The 20,906-nt window shown below is 45.0% G+C and overlaps 1 protein-coding gene across 20 annotated transcripts in view; it reads left to right on the top strand.

The window, feature by feature from the left end:
* Positions 1-19,110, top strand: part of epha7 (eph receptor A7) — a 58,192-nt gene extending 39,082 nt beyond the window's left edge. The window contains exons 6-18 of one of the 20 annotated variants that reach the window (XR_014532530.1): positions 2,854-2,978; positions 4,340-4,514; positions 7,086-7,194; positions 7,985-8,040; positions 9,505-9,630; positions 10,047-10,232; positions 10,890-10,951; positions 11,040-11,249; positions 11,498-11,647; positions 14,131-14,324; positions 14,980-15,135; positions 15,894-16,889; positions 17,765-19,110. Coding sequence is in view for 16 of the 20 variants with exons in the window: in XM_083535693.1 (XP_083391819.1) it covers positions 2,854-2,978; positions 4,340-4,514; positions 7,086-7,230; positions 7,985-8,040; positions 9,505-9,630; positions 10,047-10,232; positions 10,890-10,951; positions 11,040-11,249; positions 11,432-11,647; positions 14,131-14,324; positions 14,980-15,135; positions 15,894-16,008 (1,766 nt within the window). In the remaining 4 variants the exon portion in view is untranslated. Of the gene's footprint in view, positions 1-2,853; positions 2,979-4,339; positions 4,515-7,085; positions 7,231-7,984; positions 8,041-9,504; positions 9,631-10,046; positions 10,233-10,889; positions 10,952-11,039; positions 11,250-11,431; positions 11,648-14,130; positions 14,325-14,979; positions 15,136-15,893 lie in introns of all 20 variants that reach the window. The other 19 variants (XR_014532531.1, XR_014532532.1, XR_014532529.1 and 16 more) reach the window with 19 other exon arrangements.
* The last annotated feature ends 1,796 nt before the right edge of the window (positions 19,111-20,906 follow it).

Genomic DNA, 20,906 nt, shown 5'->3' with positions numbered 1-20,906 from the left:
CGAGCGTCTGGAAGCATGTGCTGAGACGAGCGAGCGTCTGGAAGCATGTGCTGAGACGAGCGAGAGTCTGGGAGCATGTGCTGAGACAAGCGAGTGTCTGGGAGCTTGTGCTGAAAGGAGCGAGAGTCTGGGAGCTAGTGCTAAGATGAGAGAGAGTCTGGAAGCTAGTGCTAAGATGAGAGAGAGTCTGGGAGCATGTGCCGAGACAAGCGAGCATCTGGGAGCATGTGCTTAGACGAGCGAGAGTCTGGGAGCATGCGCTCAGCCAAGCAAGCGCTCAGGCCCTTTAATTTCTGCATCATCACAAAGCACATCTCCATTTCCCACGTGAGAAATTGAAAACGGAGCAGTGGTAAGGCTCGAGTGTGGGTGTACGAGGAATCCGTCTGTGTTCATGTCCTGACTCGAATCGCTTTCCTAATTGGAAAAAATGAGCTTTATACCTTACTCTCATCAACATCTCCAAGCCGAGAGCAGGAAAAAAACCTGAGACGATGAAACTTTTATAATGAAGTTTTCATAATGAAGTGACATTTCCCCCCTGCTAAAGGTAGAGAGGGATAGAGGGATAGATAGAGGAGGGGGAGTGGGGGACAGAGAGATAGAGGAGAAAGTCTAGGATATTAAAAATCCCCATGCATAATGTAACTCTAATGTATTCTAATGCAGGACATGATGGAAGCTTGCTTCCGCCTGAATTAGCATGAGGTTTCGTGAGGTCGCTAATACCCATGCTAATGTTGCCAGCGTTAGCTATCCTGGTCTCTGGACAATATTGCACTTTCTGCGCGACGTATCACCTCTCAGGTGTGGTAAAAATCTGAGAGTCTGTCTGATGTCATTAATGTCAAGCGCACTTAAAAATACCACTGATCTCAGATTATCATTATTTCTTCTTTCCTCACTCAGAAACTCAAATGCTGGTCTAATCCAATTGAAAACTCTGAAAGGGCACCAGAAATGAAGTGCTAGTCTAATGCTAATAATTTAACTAGCGCGTGTTGAACTTAGCCTGTCTGAAAATGTTCTAGGTTTGGAATAGCGTGTAGCTAACTTTAGCTTAAGCAGGATGTGGCTTCCTGTTTCCTGACCACAGAAAAGAGTTTTTGTTTAGTTACTGTACCATGTTTCTTTGTAAATATCAGTTAGCGATGCTAACTCTTATAGGGTATGGGGTAAGTTCAGAGGTAGGGTTTAGGAAGAGAGATGTTAGGAAGAAGGATTGTTGTGGTTTTCTTCTTCATTATTAAGCTAGCTCAGATAATCCCTGACCCTCTGCACAGTGTCGTTTGATGTAACTGGTTTGATTTGACTACAGATTTGAAATTGTAATGGAAGTCAGATGAAGCGTGTGTGAGGAACCTGTCACTGTCCCCAGTAACATGCAGGCTGTCCATCTCCATGGTAAAGAGTGGAGAAAGGCCCTTTAGCCTGGTGCACCAAACCATCCATCAAGTGACAGACAAACAGTGAAGAGGGTAAAAGATCCAATTACCCCCCTAGAAACCTTCTCAAGTGTACAAGTGTCATATTAAATTGCAGCCCCCTCACCACGGCCGTCTCCACGCGCCTCGTCCTCCAGCGTAATTGACACTCGCTGCATACGATGACTGTCAATGGAGCAACATGTGAAGAGCCACGGACGAATAGCAGCGTCGCAGTGAAGGACAACCATAGGTCGTTTTAGAAACGGCAGGAGGGGAAATGTAGAGAAGCATCGCTGGGAGATGATCGGTTCTCACCTTGAGAATGTTTATAGGTTTTTCTCTGGATTTTCTTTCAGAATAAATTCTTGAAGGGTTTATTAAAGGGTTCGTGAAGTCAAAGTGTGTGTGTGTGTTACACAGTGACACTACTACAGTGAGGTCCATTACATGAGGTGTGGTCTGGAGGCAGAACGTAGACCCGAACCGGCAAGGTCATGACCTTCACTATTGACCCCTTAATGTTCTTCATGGATCAGTTGAAGTTTCTCCTGAAGGCTGTTTATTTTTATGTATGTTTTTTGGTTTGTAGGAGCATTTTTTCTTACTGGTTCTTCTTACACAATGTGCAGAAGATCTGAGTCTCGCTCAGGCCACGATGGCATCCAGTGTTCAGATCAGAAACAGGATTCTTATGTAAATTGTCTGTTTGAATGAAACACTCAGAGGTGTAGAAGAAAAATGACCAAAATCAGCATCAAGCATCAAGTTCTCAGCATGCTTCTGCATCAGCACTGTTCCTGGAGTTCCTGGAGTTCTGGTTCTCACCTGCATTATAGTAGTGATAACCATGTCACTGGCCTCATTCTGACCTTATATGGTCATGTAGATGTCCATATAAAAAGGCATAACGAGAACAGGATTGTGAACACCACACCATCAGTGGGCGTGTTTATGAAAGACCTCGCAGAAAAAGGCTGTGGTGCCTCCGGAGAAACGTGAGTCGCTCACGTGGCTGGAATTAATTCGATGTAATTGGCGTGTGCGAGGCAGACGTGTGTTTTTCCTTCCGGCTGGGACGAAGCCGTCTTCTGCTGTTTGCTCTCTAATTGAAATTTCCATTACTAGCCGTAAACATTTGGGAGCTGCTGTGTGAATATTCATCAGCCAGGTGGCATGTGTGTGTGTGTGTGTGTGTGTGTGTGTGTGTGTGTGTGTGTGTGTGTGTGTGTGTGTGTGTGTGTGTGTGTGTGTGTGTTGAATTTCTGTTGCAATATACCATCCGATGGATTGCCATTGATAAAGTTTACATGTAGCTGCTGCAACTTTTCTGAGCCTTTCCTTCTGTCTGTCTGTGTGTGTGTGTGTGTGTGTGTGTGTGTGTGTGTGTGTGTGTGTGTGTGTGTGTGTGTGTGTGTGTGTGTTACAGCTCCATCTCAGGTCAGTGAGGTAATAAAGGAGCGTGTGCAGGAGCACAGCATCCAGCTCTCCTGGCAGGAACCCGAGCAGCCAAATGGAGTCATCACCGAATATGAGATCAAGTACTATGAGAAGGTGAGTCTATTAAACCCACAGAGAGAGAGAGAGAGAGAGAGAGAGAGAGAGAGAGAGAGAGAGAGAGAGAGAGAGAGAGAGAAGGAATGTGAGCAAACGAGTGCAGGCGTAGGTGTGTGTTGTGAAAGCAGGAAGATCGCTACTCAATCCTGGTGTTTGACTTCGACACTGTGTGGGAACCTGTCTGTCAGAACCTCAGGGTTTCATGCGTTCTCTCTTTCTCCTGACTCGTCTCCTCCTGTCCTCCACTACACTATCCCTCATCCTCCATTCACATTCTCTCCAGCAGGAAACGTGGGTCTGGAGCACCTCGTGCTTCTCGCACATAATCCTGATAATGAATAAGGCACTTATTTGATTTAATTCAATTCGGCACAGATTTGAATCAGCCATACACACACATGCTCACACACACACACACACACACACACACACACACAGACGCTCACACACACACACACACACACACACACAGATGCACACACACACACACAGACGCACACATAATGCTTTCAGTGTCATGGCGTCTCACTCCTCAGCTGGAATGCTTTCTGCACTTTTAATGGAGTTAGAAATCTGCAGGAAGTTGCAGCTCTACCTCTGCCATGTTAATCTCTGTTCTGTGTGACGCTCAGGACACGTCTCGGCCTCCGTAGTGTTGCGATGCATCGTATTCACGTAGCAGCAGCGGTGCTGAAGGAACACGCTCGAGAAAAGAGGAGAAATCAACATACACCGAAAATATTGCTCGCAAATTATTATGTCACTTTCTAAATAATAAAATTATAAAACATCTACTAATAATTCTATAGAAATAAAGTCTGCTTTGTGATTGGATACTCCAGGCATGGAAATGGGCATGTTTTCTCACAGCTCAGGCTGATGAAATCCAGATGTGCTGCAGGTATTAAATGATATGAAAAGTATTTTTAAATTAAAGCATATTACTTTATAATCAGGGTCGTCTAATATTCGGGTCAATAGAAGTTTGGAGATCAGTGTGTTTCCTGGGCAGGTCCAGTGCTGAGACGAGCGTTCCTTCAGCCACCCTCAACCTTAAAGCTCCCAACATGTTTGTGTAAGAGAACGAGAAGCAGTTCATGTGCAAACCTCTCGAGACTCGAGCCCATTGTAAAGCGAGTGCTGCTCTTCACCGCTTGCTTTTTCACGGTTACCATGGTAACGCACACCGAGGCTTTCAGTGTCGTTCCTCCAACAGCTTCACGCCGGAAAATAAAACCTCTCGAAGGTCCTCAGATTAAAACCCTCGAGAGCTGCTTTTCCTGAGGATTTGTGGAGAAAGTGATCGTTTCCCTTCAGGTGAATACGAAAAATCATTCTATTCTGTTGTGTTTATGCAGGACCAGAAGGATCGGATCTACTCCACGGTCAAGTCCAAGTCCACCTCGGCTACGGTGAACAACCTGAAGCCCAGCACGCCGTACGTGTTCCAGATCAGAGCCTTCACCTCGGCCGGGTACGGCATGTTCGGGCCCAGGCTAGAGGTCACCACCAAGGACGAGTCTTCAGGAGCTGGTATGGATTTATTACACATAATATTAATGTATCAATAAACTTATAAACACAGTAATGCATTAATAATCAATTATTATAAACATACTGTATACTCTCTATATAATAACATGACCCAGGAACACACACACACACACACACACACACACACACAGTTTGCAATACACCCATTCATCTGTTGCTCCGCCCCCATTCTCAGCCAGCGCTAGGCCACACCCCCACTGCCACTTCAGTATTTTAAAGCATTTATTGGTTTGGTTATTGAATACTGTGTAATATTTTAGATTTGTATATTATATTTATTATTTTCACTGGTTATTTTTTTCTAAAAGTCATATTCTTGCGATTTCATGTCAGTTGATGGTTTGAGTTGTCAGAATCAGAATCAGTATTCCTCCTGCTCTGAGGGGGTATGAGAGCAGATCCAGTCGGACTCCGGTCTAACCTCTCCCACCCCACCCCACCCCGCCCCCCACAGTGTGAATGCCTGTCAGAACCGCCGCCATGACGTGCTCTTTAAATACTGCTGTCTCGCTGTATAATTTATTGAGCCCGAGCTGCAGATCCTGTTCCCTCAGCACTCTGTCAATGCAAGTTCTCTTTCAGCGTGTGGAGAAGCGGAGAAGAAGTCCGAACGCGAAATGCTCCAACCTGAATGTGTCATTGTTTCAAATGAAGGGCAGCGAGAAACCGCTGGGAGCTATTAAGCCCATTTTCAGAAACAGCAGAACCGTGCACTCGGAGAAAGAGCCCCAAAAATAGAACAGAGAAAAAATGGAAGGAAAAGGGGGTTAGACCGGTCTCTAACGCCGGTCTCTAACGCCATTCTCTACAACCAGTCTCTAACGCCGGTCTCTAACGCCGGTCTCTAACTCCATTCTCTACAACCAGTCTCTAACGCTGGTCTCTAACGCCATTCTCTACAACCGGTCTCTAACGCTGGTCTCTAACGGCAGTCTCTAACGCCATTCTCTACAACCGGTCTCTAACGCCATTCTCTATAACGGGTCTCTAACGCCGGTCTCTAACGCCATTCTCTACAACCGGTCTCTAACGCCAGTCTCTAACGCCAGTCTCTAACGCCATTCTCTACAACCGGTCTCTAACGCCGGTCTCTAACGTCATTCTCTACAACTGGTCTCTAACGCCGGTCTCTAATGCCATTCTCTACAACCAGTCTCTAACGCCGGTCTCTAACGCCGGTCTCTAACGCCATTCTCGACAACCAGTCTCTAACGCCGGTCTCTAACGCCATTCTCTACAACCGGTCTCTAACGCTGGTCTCTAATGCCAGTCTCTAACGCCATTCTCTACAACCGGTCTCTAACGCCATTCTCTACAACCGGTCTCTAACGCCGGTCTCTAACGCCATTCTCTACAACCGGTCTCTAACGCCAGTCTCTAACGCCATTCTCTACAACCGGTCTCTAACGTCATTCTCTACAACTGGTCTCTAACGCTGGTCTCTAATGCCATTCTCTACAACCGATCTCTAACGCTGGTCTCTAACGTCATTCTCTACAACCGGTCTCTAACGCCAGTCTCTAACGCCAGTCTCTAACGCCATTCTCTACAACCGGTCTCTAACGCCGGTCTCTAACGCCATTCTCTACAACCGGTCTCTAACGGCAGTCTCTAACGCCATTCTCTACAACCGGTCTCTAACACCGGTCTCTAACGCCATTCTCTACAACCGGTCTCTAACGCCAGTCGCTAACGCCAGTCTCTAACGCCATTCTCTACAACCGGTCTCTAACACCGGTCTCTAACGCCATTCTCTACAACCGGTCTCTAACGCCGGTTTTTAACGCCAGTCTCTAACGCCATTCTCTACAACCGGTCTCTAACGCCGGTCTCTAAGGCCATTCTCTACAACCGGTCTCTAACGCCGGTCTCTAACGCCGGTCTCTAACGTCATTCTCTACAACCGGTCTCTAACGCCAGTCTCTAACGCCATTCTCTACAACCGGTCTCTAACGCCGGTCTCTAACGCCATTCTCTACAACCGGTCTCTAACGCCATTCTCTACAACCGGTCTCTAACGCCATTCTCTACAACCGGTCTCTAACGGCAGTCTCTAATGGCATTCTCTACAACCGGTCTCTAACGCCGGTCTCTAACGCCATTCTCTACAACCGCTCTCTAACGCCATTTTCTACAACCGGTCTCTAACACCGGTCTCTAACGCTATTCTTTAAAACCAGTCTCTAACGCCAGTCTCTAACACCATTCTCTACAACCGGTCTCTAACGCCAGTCTCTAACGCCATTCTCTACAACCGGTCTCTAACGCCGGTCTCTAACGCCATTCTCTACAACCGGTCTCTAACGCCGGTCTCTAACACCATTCTTTAAAACCAGTCTCTAACGCCGGTCTCTAACACCAGTCTCATAAAATAGTAATATTTGAATACAGTGTAAATCGTAGCCATGTTTTTAAGATGAGTGGGCGGAGCTAAGGTTTATAATGAAGATAACTCATTAGCATATTACGAGTTGGATATAATTATGTGATGTAATTGCTAGCAGTTTTAACCGCCTGTCTGTTTCTTTCTCCGTTGTGTTTGTGTGTTAGCCACGATCGTGTCGAGCGAGCAGAACCCGGTCATCATCATCGCCGTGGTAGCGGTGGCCGGCACCATCATCCTGGTGTTCATGGTGTTCGGCTTCATCATCGGGAGAAGGTACGCTCTCGCGGCCCCCGTTGACTCGCCGCTCCTGTGAGTCTCCTCTGCTCTGGCATGTGCTTGCTTTCTCTTGTGGGCATCACGGTGGACTCCCACCACCACCACACACTTCCCCCCGTCTCTCCCCCCGTCTCTCTCTCTCTCTCTCTCTCTCTCTCTCTCTCTCTCTCTCTCTCTGAACTGGTCACACTTACCCATCAGCATGCCACATGTGTCAGTGATGTCCATGCCAGGAACCTGAGCGTGATCCTCTTTCTGCATGCCTTCTTCATTACGACGTGAAAGGAAGGATGCGCCGGAAAAGGATGAATGTCCACTTTGTGTCCTTTCAGCGTCGCATGAATGTGTGTACACATGTATATAGTGTGTATATGTGTTTCAGCACGTGTGTGTGTGTGTGTGTGTGTGTGTGTGTTTGATTCACCCACTCCCATCACGTCCTAGCATGTCTGTGTGTGTCTGAATGCTGTGCTTAGCCACTTCCTGTTTCTAACCATGAAGTGAAAGTATGTAAGAGATATCGGCTATTTAAACAGTTCTCAAATCTGATTGGTCAAAACTGCAGCATGTAGATTACATACGTAATATAGTTATAGTTAATTTGTGTGGAAGGAGTCTCCAGTTTTACCTTCTGTTTTACATGCATCCTGCTTCAACATGTTCACAGTCTCTCTCTCTCTCTCTCTCTCTCTCTCTCTCTCTCTCTCTCTCTCTCTCTCTGTCTCTGTCTCTCTCTCTCTCTCTCTCTCTCTCTCTCTCTCTCTCTCTCTCTCTCTCTCTCTCTAAGGCATTGTGGCTACAGTAAAGCAGATCAGGAAGGAGATGAGGAGCTTTACTTCCAATGTGAGTATCAGGTTTTGCTAGCATTGCTAGCATGACACACACACACACACACACACACACACACACACACACACACACACACACACACACACACACACTCTGCTAAGCGGTTTACAGATGTACACACGTGTTAACGAAATCACTTCAGGTTCAGGATAAGTGGAGACAGCTCCCATCTTATATTATATTTCCATAAAATCTCTTTAGCATAAAGCTACACAGAACAGGCTAGTAATAGGTGTGCATGCTAGCATTCCTGTTGTAATCCTGTTGGAAAGAGTCCATCTTGTGACGTTCTAATATAACGAACAAAACAGAAAAGGGTCATAAAATGAGAGCGAACTCTTGGGGCTTCGATGTTAGCATCTCTGCTGTCAGGCTAAGATATGACGCTGTTGGATCGCGCTTCCTGGGATCCTGTTCTTAGTCCTTTCACCCAACGAGCTGCTATCCCTCAGCACTCAGTAATGAAGCCCCTGGAGATGAGCAAGCCGCCGGCCTCCCCAGACGCTCCGCTCTAACAATGCGCTGTAGGCAAACTGCTGATTTGGAAACAAAGGGTCAAGGCGGCAGCGCTAGCTCCCCTGCGCGCAACATGACGAGTGGGCTTACGAGCACACAGAGTGCATCCTGAGTACCTGCCAAGGTGTTCCTCTAGCAAAACAAATGGAGGAGGAAGGTGCAAAGAAGAGCGAATAAAGTGCGCTTGCAGAAGATACAGGATGGCGATGTTAGCCACGAGTGAAGAGCTAGCATTGTGCATTCATAGTGTGTCAGAGAAGCCGTGATAATCCTGGTGTAATTACAGGAAGACAGGACGCATCAGCCTCACCAGGTCTCCGTGTTAACACAAGCTCGGAGCGCTAACACAACATCTGTATTAACTCCGTCTTCACCGGGCCCTCAGCACATCGGCTCCGTTTCAGCATTTAATTACTCGTTAGCAGTTTTTAGCCGGGTTTAGCGCAGCATGGCGCGTCCCGATGGCGTCGGAAACAGTCTCATTAAGTGGGCCGGCGTATCAAAGCTGAAAGGTAGGCTTGTAATTATCCGCTTGGAGAGAGAGGGAGGGAACGCGCTCGGCATTAATGCGCTACAACACAAAACTTATGTCTATGTGTCATTAGCTAGCATAATTATGCGGGTCAACAGGAATCTAAACTGTAGCTGTGAAATGATAAACCAAATTAAACTCTGTGTACAGTGTGTGTGTGTGTGTGTGTGTGTGTGTGTGTGTGTGTGTTTAGCACAAATATGTATTTGTGTCATTAAGCTCAAACTAAAAAAGGGAAATTGGTCGCCTTTGAGTGTCTGTAAAAAAAAGAAGGTGAGAATTCGGCCTCCAGGTTTCTACACTCCAAACCTGTGAGCAGCAAACTCTTAGCATTAGCATTTCGAGCTAGCTGACACTGTGGCGCATGTGTGTTATTTCATCGTAGCAGTAATCCTCTTACCCGTCTGCAGTTAAATTTCCAGGCACCAAAACCTACATTGACCCCGAAACCTATGAAGACCCCAACAGGGCAGTGCACCAGTTTGCCAAGGAGCTGGACGCCTCATGCATCAAGATTGAAAGGGTGATTGGGGCAGGTGAGAAATCTCACACACACACACACACACACACACACACACACACACACACACACCTTGCTTGTTCATCACTATGATAGCTAAATATTTATTCCTTCAGCAGCCCTTGCTGCATTTCCCCCTCTTCTGATTATTAATAGCCCCTCGGTGGGGAGATGGGGGGGGGGGGGTTTGAGAGGGTTGGCGATGGGTGAAATCGCAGCGTAATTAATATTCCTCCTCAGGAGACCACGCACAAGGATGCGTCATTGCTTGATGAATTGCTCCCCCTCCTACCGCCACGGCAAACATATCATATTCACGAGCTTGTGTGATGTTGTGCATGGATTAATGCGTTCCGTCTGGTTTCATATGATTGTGTGTGTGTGTGTGTGTGTGTGTGTGTGTGTGTGTGTGTGTGTGTGTGTGTGTGTTAGGAGAGTTCGGTGAGGTGTGCAGCGGTCGCCTAAAGCTTCCTGGAAAGAGAGACGTCCCTGTGGCCATCAAAACTCTCAAAGTGGGCTACACCGAGAAGCAAAGGCGGGACTTCCTGTGTGAGGCGAGCATCATGGGACAGTTCGATCATCCCAATGTGGTCCATCTCGAGGGCGTGGTCACCAGAGGTTTGTCTTGGAGTCATTATATGATATGCATTGTTTTGATGTCAAAAAACACCTCAGAGCCTCTTTCTATCAGGAAAGTATCAGGACAATATTATTATACGTGGGTTTTGTAGCTCCAGGATGTGTTTAGGACAGGAAGTGAGAGCCTATCATGGTCAAAGCTAATTTGAATATTTTGTGATGTCCGAAAATCACAGTGCAATTATGCAAATGATTACTGAATGATGTAATAGAGGGAATCTGTAGATGTGTTCCCCGTGTGTGAATGTAGACACGGTCTGGTCTGGTTGATTTCAGATGAAGCTAGCAGTGGAATTCTGGAATTAGCGACTCCCAGCATACGATCCTTTTAAAGCCATTAGAGTGTAAACAGAACAAATCCAGTTCCGATGTGGTCTAGCTGATGACTTCATTACCTTCCCACAGCTCCGTAATTGTATATGGTATCCGTAGCTCCTTAACTGCAGCTGACGTGTGAGTCGTTGTGGATCGTATTAAGTCGAGTAAAGTCGTTAATGAGCTTCGTTAAGCAGAAAGAACACGCTCTACGTTTTAAAGCCTCGTTCGAGTTCTTTTCCTCTCATCTAGCGGACGCAGTTCATATTCACCACTATGTAATTGTGTCTAATGGACTCGCTTTGTGCTTTATTTCTCCAGGGAAGCCGGTCATGATCGTCATCGAGTACATGGAGAACGGTGCTCTGGACGCCTTCCTCAGGGTGAGTCCGACGCCCAGGTTTCGGTCGTGTCTAATAGCGGTGATCTGATCTCTGGTGAAAATCTATTTTGCGACTTGTTTTGACTCAGAAGCATGACGGACAGTTCACGGTGATCCAGCTGGTGGGAATGCTGCGGGGCATCGCCGCTGGCATGCGCTACCTCTCAGACATGGGCTACGTACACCGGGACCTAGCGGCGCGCAACATCCTGGTCAACAGCAACCTCGTCTGTAAAGTGTCCGACTTCGGGCTGTCCAGAGTGATCGACGATGACCCCGAGGCCGTCTACACCACCACGGTGAGTCGATAAAACCCCAGACGCAGCTGCACCGCCAAAACACGACTGCATCATTTACCCTGCTCTCTCATTAATTGGCGTTTTTGTCGGTGGTTTGGTACCGAAGGCAGGTGACAACCGAACACGTAGCGATCAGAACCCGAGGGTTAATCCGGCATCTTCTGTGTGGTTGGTGTTTTTAGGGCAGGATGCAGGCTGTAATGAGTGTGATGTTTACTCCAGCCACTGACCCGCATTTTACTGAACAGGGAGGGAAGATCCCAGTACGATGGACCGCCATGGAAGCCATCCAGTACCGCAAATTCACATCAGCTAGCGACGTGTGGAGTTACGGCATTGTCATGTGGGAGGTCATGTCCTACGGTGAACGGCCATACTGGGACATGTCCAATCAAGACGTGAGTCACGTTTTTACACTCATATATAAAGTATAGTGTAGTCCAGTATTTCAGCTCATCTGTAGTGGTCAGGGTTATTTTTTTAGTACTGTTTAAATATATTTATAATGTTTTTGTATAATATTTAATTTTAAGTAAATAACAGGACGTGTCGTAAAAGTCTACATTTTATAATTAAAGCGAGAAAGTCATTTCCAAACCGACCCAAATGGCAATAAAGCACGGTATACGCGTCCTACTGTTTTATTTACAGCTCATGCAGGTTTATTCGATGTGTTTTTAAGTTTAGGTTTAGTTCAGTTTGATTAGACACTGCTTGGTTCCAAAAGTATTCGGACACCTGAATTTTCCAGCCGTGTGTAGTCTTGCTATAGAGCTACCTGACTTTACTAACACCCCTGTAGCTGAATGAAATCTCACAAATCTCCACAAAATCTAGTGAAACATTTCCCCAGAAGTGTGGAGCTCATTATAACAGTAAATGGAGACTAAATATGGAATGCGATGTTCAAAAAGAAGCACATAGCAATCTTATGGTCAGGTGTCCACAAACTTTTGGGTGAGCATTATCTCAGTAAATGAATTTAAAATGTTGTGGTGTGTGTAACCATTTGAATGCTGATTATTTGAGTAGAGAAACATGGGCAGAGAAACGGTTTGAAAGACGGCTTGCTGCGTTTGTTATCATTCATTCACAGCGTTTGTCTTTATTTGTCTTCATTTACAAAATGAACGCACTTCATCATTGAGTCTGGAGTCGTGCTTCCTCCACCTCTCATGCTGTTCCATCAGGAAAACAGGCGTCGATGACAAGTTCCTCCGCCTCCTCCACATCTGGCCCCTTCTTTTCTTTTTTACTGCCGCCGGAGCTGATCGGAGGAGTACTTCCCTCATTAGTGCACTTATTTAAGCTGCTTCAGGAATGCATCGCTGCTTCATTTGTCTCGAGGTCCCGAGCACCTGGCATGAAAGAGTGTCTAACGCTGATCTCCTTCTGATTGTATAAATTGATAGAAAATAGGTTTTAGAGAAAGAATGGGTCACTTTGCATTTAGAGTGCCTTTCTATCTTGGCTCTAGATGCTTAACCTCGCTAATGAGATGTGATAATGTGAAATTTATTGTTAGCAGAGCATGAGACGTGCCAAAGCTCCAGGTTTGATCTGGAGACCTGTGCTGGCTCTCATCTCTGCACAGCAGAAACGTAGGTGTGTGAAGTGTTGAAATTTCGTCCTGGTAGCAGATTACGACGTGTACGAACAATAGAGGATCCAATTCGTGGCTGTGTGCAGGAAAGTCCCGTTACAGCAAGTCTGTACGCAGATGAACAGAGATAACCGCGGCTAATAAATACGCAGACGCCTCGCGGTAAATCGGTCTGAAACTGGTCTGTATGGCGCACCACATTCCTGACACGCGTCAACGTCAGCGAATTTCCGTGGCCTGTCAGGATGGTCCTCATGGGTGAACAAAGAGAGAGAGAGATTGAGAGAGAGAGAGGGAGAGAGAGAGAGATTGAGAGAGGGAGAGAGAGAGAGAGAGAGAGAGAGAGAGAGAAAGAGAGAGAGAGAGAGAGAGAGAGAGATAGAGAACAACATTTACATTTCCGCAACACTTTACTTGCTTTGACACCCCTCTCTGTAGAGCCACAAGCCTTGCCAGAAAAGACGAGACGAGAATAGCAGATGAACCGCAGACGTCTTTTCTACCACACCAGAGAGACACGCAGCTCCCAGTTCCAGGTTTTGTTGACTCATACTGAGCTAGTTCTCTCAGGTCAGGAGCAGCTTGAGCAGGAGAAAAATCCGACGACTTGGCATCTCTGTGGATCGCTCCTCGACTCTGCAGAGACTCGTGGACGTGAGATGTTGTCAGGACTCGTGCAGGGTGCAGTCATCTGAGGATTAGACCGCATGTCTGTTTGTCTAATGTCATGCCTAGTCACAGGTCTAGACTCTGATAATCACGAGTTGAACCTGTTTATCCCCCTCTTTAAAGCGTCGCAAAGCCTCAAGTAAAGTGCTGGAGTAATGAAGGAGAGTGAGACAGAGCGCTCGAGTGCCTGAGCCTCATCTGGGGTGGATAAAGTATGAAGAATTCTGTTTTTTTTAGGTTTCTCTCCAGTTCATTGGATCAAATAGACAAACTGGGGAAAAAATCTGGATTTATTATGATAATTACTGCCCAAATAGCCTCGGTTTATAAAGTGAAAGTTTTCGAATCGCAGGGTCGGGACACACGATGGTATTCTACTGTTGAAACATCCATTTCAGGGTTTGATGTGTTTTTCCGAGATGTTTTTCTGCTCACCCTGGTTGTAAAGAGTGCTTATTTGAGTTACTGTAGCTTTCCTGCCCGTTCTTCTGTCGGTATTCTGAAAGTAAACGTTTCTAGCACAGGTTCATGGTCATGAGATGAAGCGAAACTTGTGCAGTCACACCCCCGTAATTAAGCACCTTCACGTCTATCTTTCTCTTCTTAAAGGTCATCAAGGCTATTGAGGAGGGATACCGTCTCCCAGCACCCATGGACTGTCCTCCAGGTCTCCACCAGCTCATGTTGGACTGCTGGCAGAAGGAGCGAGCTGACCGACCCAAATTCGATCAAATAGTCGCCATTTTGGACAAAATGATCCGCAATCCCAGCACATTGAAAACACCAGTGGGAACATGTACAAGGTAAAAAAAACAAAAAAACAAGCTGAGATGCCTCCTGGTAGCGTTTCCTGAGCTTCACCTGTCGTTCTTCTATGATCTATGAAATTGTCTGAGTTCTTGCTGTAGCTTTATTTTTTTAGTTTGGTGTAACTGGATTTACCAGACAATCCCTGTCTGTCCTGTGCTCAGTGTGTCCACTTGAATAAATCCTGGAAAATCGATAAGGCAACACTGCTCCCATGGCTTTATGGTCAGCGGCAGGGCTTTAAAATCAATCGCCGTAATGAGAGACTTTTATTTTTTATTTTTTGAAGTTCTGTGTGGGTGCCGACACCCACTGTGCCATTTATCAGTTCAAATCCATTTACGGGGTGAACAAGGCCCCAGAAGAGGACATAACCTGAGAAACAGCAGGGGAAGGAGCTTAGTCCACATACTGTAGCCGTGGCTTTTTACTGGGACGACTTCGTGCTGGTTTTACCTTTGAGAAGGAAAATAAAGGCTTCGTCTCTCTACAGAAAGGACGATAAATAATGAATAGAACTGGAACTGTTATTAGGCGTAATTAGTTGTCTTAGTGAAGTTGCTTTATACGGTCGCTCGAGCGACGTGAAAGCGAGATCCCATGAGGCTCATTTGGTTTTGGATGATCATGCTCGTCTCCTGTCATTCTCAGACCCATCAGTCCGCTGCTGGACCAGAGCCCACCAGACTTCAGCTCGTTCCGCTCGGTGGCCGAGTGGTTGGAAGCCATTAAAATGGAGAGATACAAAGACAACTTTACAGCAGCGGGCTACAGCTCAATCGAGTCTGTGGCGAGGATGACCATCGAGTAAGAAACATGTTCATGATCTTCTTCTTTGAGATTTAATGTGTGATTCTGTTCACTACATTCACACTGTTCCACTGGATATCACAGTGACCCTGAACTGCTCAATTCTCCACTCTGATTGGTCAAAAGGTGTAGATTCGGTTTTGTTTTATTAGAACATCGTATTTACAGGGTTGTTGCAGGTTTTAAGAACAACAAGAAACAAACGCTGGTCCTCTGAAGACATTCCATAGCATTAATCATAACTATCAATGTATGAAATAATTCTTTAATCAGTGGTGATGATGGTGATGATGATGATGATGAAGAACACAAATGTATTTGAGTAAAAGTACAAAAGTTTTTACCTTCAAAAGTACAGAGTTACATTTACTTCCTTCCTCCACCAGCGACTTTAATCAGGAAGATCCATCATCAGGGGCACATTTCTGATATATAAAAGAAGTAGCACCACTTTGAGGATTGTTCTGTTATTGGAGAAGGAAATGACGGAATGTTCCAGACGCTCTTCTCCCCGTGTCGCATTTCTTTAACGGGATCCTTTAGATTAATTCCCAACTTTTATCCTGATGAACACTAGACATTAGGTTTGTTTTTCAAGCTTGTGATTGTGAAACACACATTTCTGATCATTTCACTCTGAGGACCGGGTTTTCCTCCTGATTTTCGGGTTTCTTCCCGTCATGATGTATGTCTAAAATCCTCTAAGCTTCAGCGTGCTGATTTACACGTGTGTGTGTGTGTGTGTGTGTCTGCAGGGATGTGATGGGTTTGGGAATCTCACTGGTGGGTCATCAGAAGAAGGTCATGAGCAGTATACAGACTATGAGAGCTCAGATGATACACCTACACGGCTCAGGTGTCCAGGTGTGACGGACGCTCGCTCGGAGCAGGGCGGGGATTTAGAAGATTAGCGCTGCGGATCACCGCGGAACAAAAGAAATAACACTACTAAAATCCCACATGACGTCTCTCTCCGAACACTGTCTCTTCCAGAAGCTGTGGAGACGAGGACTTGTTTCTTCATTCTCTGGTGAAAGAAGTGAAGTGAAGGGACCGAATCAGTGAAGGTGTGAAAGGAGAGAAAACTACCTGGAAACACTCAGTGGAGAGACGGAGCATTTTCTAGCAATCTGAAGCTTTTTAACCTTTTTTTCTTCCTCTGCTCATCGTTGGTATCGACTTCACTAGAATATGAATATTTTTTACAAAGATGAATGAATTAATAATGCACAAAGTAATTCAATATCCCCCCGAGACCCCCCCAGCGTGGACTTTAACCACATTAACCGGCGCTGGTTCTCGCAGTTCCTTTGACAGTTTTTGCCTTATTGGATTTTTAAGTGTGGATTTTGACAACAGGGTAAAAAGTTGCCGCTGTAGGCAGCAGGGGCAGAAGCAGGACCTCGGTGCGTTGGACGTAACCTCGGCTTCTTCCCTCACAGCGAGTCGGAACCTCGCGGTGTTTTTTGATTCGTCCGACTCCTCCGCATTTGCAATCTCTCGGGAGTATTCCTTGCGAGCACACTTCGACGTGCCCGGCCTACAGATGGCCGAGTTTTATGAAGCGGCTGAAAGTTAAGAACTTCAAGAACCACTTCCTGACTACATGCTCTACAGTTCCACTCTTATTCTTTCATTTCATTTTATTAATTATTTCTTCTTCAACGCTTGAACGCATCGTATTTTATTTCCCCATTCTCCTGCCTCCTTTTATTTTCTCATTATTTTTTCATGAGGTGTTCACGTACACAGCACTATAGAAGACAGTATTTAATATAAAAAAAAAAAAACACTTCGATTTAAAGGTAATTGTTTGGCTTGTGTTTTTTTTGTTGTTGTTGTTTTTTGCAGATGTTGCGTACGGTTTGTCTTTCTGCAGTCCAGTCAGTTCTCTGTTAAACTGATGTTACAACATTAGAGCTGAATGTGGACCTGAGCTTCTTCTGCAGATGAATATTTCTCAGTGTTTTTGTTTTTCGGGATTTATTTTGTGTTTGGAACATGCTTGTTTTCGCTCAGTTGTGGGAACTTGACAAAGTGGATGTAAACAGAAGGTCATATATATATATATATAACTATGAATATGTATATGAGTCTGGAAAAGATGGATCAATCAGAGCAATAATTACCGAGATGGTTCTTCTTTAAGGTGCTATGTAGATTTTTACCGTTTGGGTTTGTCAGCAGAACCTCGCCGCAGAAGTGAAACATCGGTTTAGAGAGAACGATTTCTATATGGGTTTCCTCTGGCCAGTGAGGTCATCAAAGAACCACAAGAATGTACTTCTGCGCATTCGTGTGTGTGTGTGTGTGTGTGTGTGTGTGAGTGTGTGTGTGTGTGTGTGTGCGTGTGTGTGTGTGTGAGAGTCTTCCTTCTTTATTCGAGACCTCGGAGGAATTTGCTTTATTATACTTGCGGTTAAAGCCAGTTCCTCAGTACCACCACGCTCGGGTCAGTGTTGGGATCAGGCCCAGGATCAGCCACAGACGCCCCGGGGGTCCATGTGGGGGTTTTTACATTCACTTTCAGTTCTATTGGATTTTATGGCTGCTCTAAAATTACACAGCAACAATAACAGTACTAAAAGGGTTATAAACCTGCAAAATGGGTTTTTGATAGTTTTAGCACGCACACACACACACACACACACACACGTATACACACACACACACACACACACACACACATAAATGATTAAGTAAATAAAATGTAAAACACTTGCAGCGATTAGTTCACATGTTTAAGAAAGTCATTACCAACCTCACATTGTGTGCTGGTATGAAAGCCCTGACCCCAGGAGGTGTGTGTGTGTGTGTGTGTGTGTGTGTGTGTGTGTGTGTGTGTGTGTGTGGATCTTGGATGAGATGATGCCCATATCTCCGCTCCATTGCGCTCGCCTCGGCACTGGATCAGCTCGGGCGCTTTTTTTTCTCCTGAATCGAATGCGAGTAGAAAGCCTGTGGGTCAGCACAAAGCGCTCTGGCTCTCATGCGAGCGGCGGATTTTCGCCTCACAAATTGTAAACACTTGCATCATTTCCTTCCTCTCATCCCTCCCTCTCTCTCTCTCTCTCTCTCTCTCTCTCTCTCTCTCTCTCTCTCTCTCTCTCTCTCTTTTCCTCATCCCTCTCTCTCAGCCCTCTCCAGCCTTTAGGGACAGCCAATTTGAGATTAACGCCAGGGTTCAATCGATCCTCAGTGGAGGCCGTCATGACACTCCAATGACAAACCTGCTGTACTGTTGAAAGCTTGACGGTGAGACTCCGGGGCCCGAGCCGTCAGCGGGGTCCGGTGTGTGGTCTTAGAAAATAACAACGCAATGCATTTGAATCGCCCAGATCTTTTTTTTTTTTTTTGGAAGATTCCAAAGACGTCAGCACTGTTGATTGTGTCGGGTCGGAGGGAAACTTTGTATATGAACTGATTGTAAAACTTGTACATGTTTTTATTTATATTGTTTTCTCTTTCTTTTTTTTTCTTTTTTTTTTTTAAACACACCTTTTCCTCCATAGTGAGTTCATTGAAAATGCACTATATTTTTCTATACCGCTTGCAGATGTTTTAGTTCCCGGATGTACATAATTTCTCATGTAGGACCAAAGATGGCCAATAAGTTTCCATTTTTTTGGTTTGTTTTTATTTCCTGTCTTTTAGGTTCCAGTGTACAGTAAAAACAAATTGTCTGTTTTATTACAGTTTATTATTTATTTTCTTCCCAGCGATGGCAGGATGGAGAGTTCACGTCTTTGGTTTGAAAAGGAATATTTTCCCCCGAATGCAGATCTGTAAAATCGTTACCTAGACTTTAGTTTTTTTTTTTTTGCTTTGTAACCTTTGTAATAGACTGTACATATATTTTTGGAAATATAATACGATCTCTATAGAGACGTCTCTATGAGTTTGAATTTGTTATTGAGCCTCAGTGTTTTCTTCCAGGTTGAAAAGTTGTCCTTATTAAACATTATTTTCATATCGGTTGCTTGTGTACTGCTGTACTGATCCATACACGAGCGCACACAGCTGACGGCTACGGGGTGTGTGTGTGTGTGTGTGTGTGTGTGTGTGTGTGTGTGTGTTAAACAGTATGAACACCCTCTCTGACCAAGCCTGCGATAGTGTCATTAAAAATACATTACCCAAGCGCTCGACACTGGGAGAGTTCAGTTTGTCTCCTTCAGAGTTAAACAAAGCAGCACTAATAGATTTATGAAGATAAAATCTCTAAAAATATTTCAATATTTATTTAATTAACTCAGGAGGACTCGGGTTTCTGTAGGCGGGAGGAATGCACTCGAACACTGAAGGCCTTGGCGATACGCCATGTTCTGTACACACGACTGAGGAACACATTTCAGGAACGTTTTCTCTTCAGCCATAAAAGTTACGGACGTAACTTGTTTACGTAACTGTTCGAACGTAAACAATTGTTTTCTAAACCAAAAACATTCAGGGGGAAGGACATAGTGTGGACCAGATTCACACTGGATTCTACTGATGTTTACTCTTCAAATCAGAAACTACGTACACCAGAAAAATGGTATTTCCAGCTCTTTTCTGGAAAACGGATCATTTAGTTCAGTTTACCATCAACAGTCGAGTCTTTCAACCCCTTTACAGCTGCTGCCATCTAGTTTTTACTCTATATATACTTGTTTTTTATTGCATTTTTTATGAATAATGACCTTCAGAATGTAATATATTTACATTTATAGTATTTTGGCAGATGACCTCATTCAGAGCGATCACACCTGAGCAGGTGAGGGTTAAGGGCCTCGCTCAAGGCTCCAGCAGTGGCAGCTTGGGGGTGCTGGGATTTAAACGTATCTGTAAGTGTAAATAAAAACAGAATGCGATGATTTTCAAATCATTTTAAATTTGACGGCTTCAACACGTCTGAAAAAGTGGGACGGGGAGTCAAAAGTCGGGGAAAAAGTATTAAAAATCAACATTTGGTGAAACATTTTGCTACTAAAGAAATCAAGGCTCCTTCAATGCTGAATGCTATATTCAGGTCTTAAAGCAACACATCCAGAAAAAGTCTTTTTAATTGAAAGTCTTGTATTTTTGAGCAAAACACTGCTAACTGCATACCGCATCTAATACAGCATGACTTTGTAGTGGAAGACTCCGAGCACTGAACTGGTCTGTCTGCAGTCTGGACCTTTTTGCGCATCATAAAACACAAAACACAACAAAGGAAACCCAGAACTGTTGAGCATCTAAAAGCCTGTATTAGACACATATTAGACCAAAACTTCAGCAGCTGCTCTCCTCAGTTCCCAGATGAATACGGACAGAAGGCGTGATGCTACACAGTGGAAAACATGGTACTGTCCCAACTTTTTTTGTTGCAGCCATTAAATTTAAAATGACCTTTGGTATGTTTTCTAGGTTCTGTTGTGACTAAAATATGAATGTATGAGTTTTCAGATTTAGAAATCAATGCATTCTGTATTTGTTTTGATTTATTCTTTTTTTGGGGTAAATTTCTATGTAGCACATCTGGAACAGTGTATGAAACCTCAGTGTGTGTCTCGCTACATGTAGTCCACATTAAATCCTCCTTCTCCTCAAAAATACTGAGCTACATTTCCTCTGATGCCAACAAAAGTGTGTAAGCGATTCCGCAGGCGTACGAGTGCTCGCTGATAGACGGCTGGTTTGTGCCAGGTGCCGATAACATTTTCACATTTTAGGGTTTTCTCCTTGTACTTTCTAAGGTTTTCTTTTGCAGTGGGGTGTTGCTTTACAAAATTCACATCTCTACA

The sequence above is a fragment of the Silurus aristotelis genome (genome assembly GCF_946808225.1).
Source record: "Silurus aristotelis genome assembly, chromosome: 29".
NCBI lineage: Eukaryota > Metazoa > Chordata > Actinopteri > Siluriformes > Siluridae > Silurus > Silurus aristotelis.
Note: the sequence above shows the minus strand (reverse complement) of the source record. Positions and strands in the feature narration are given on the sequence as shown.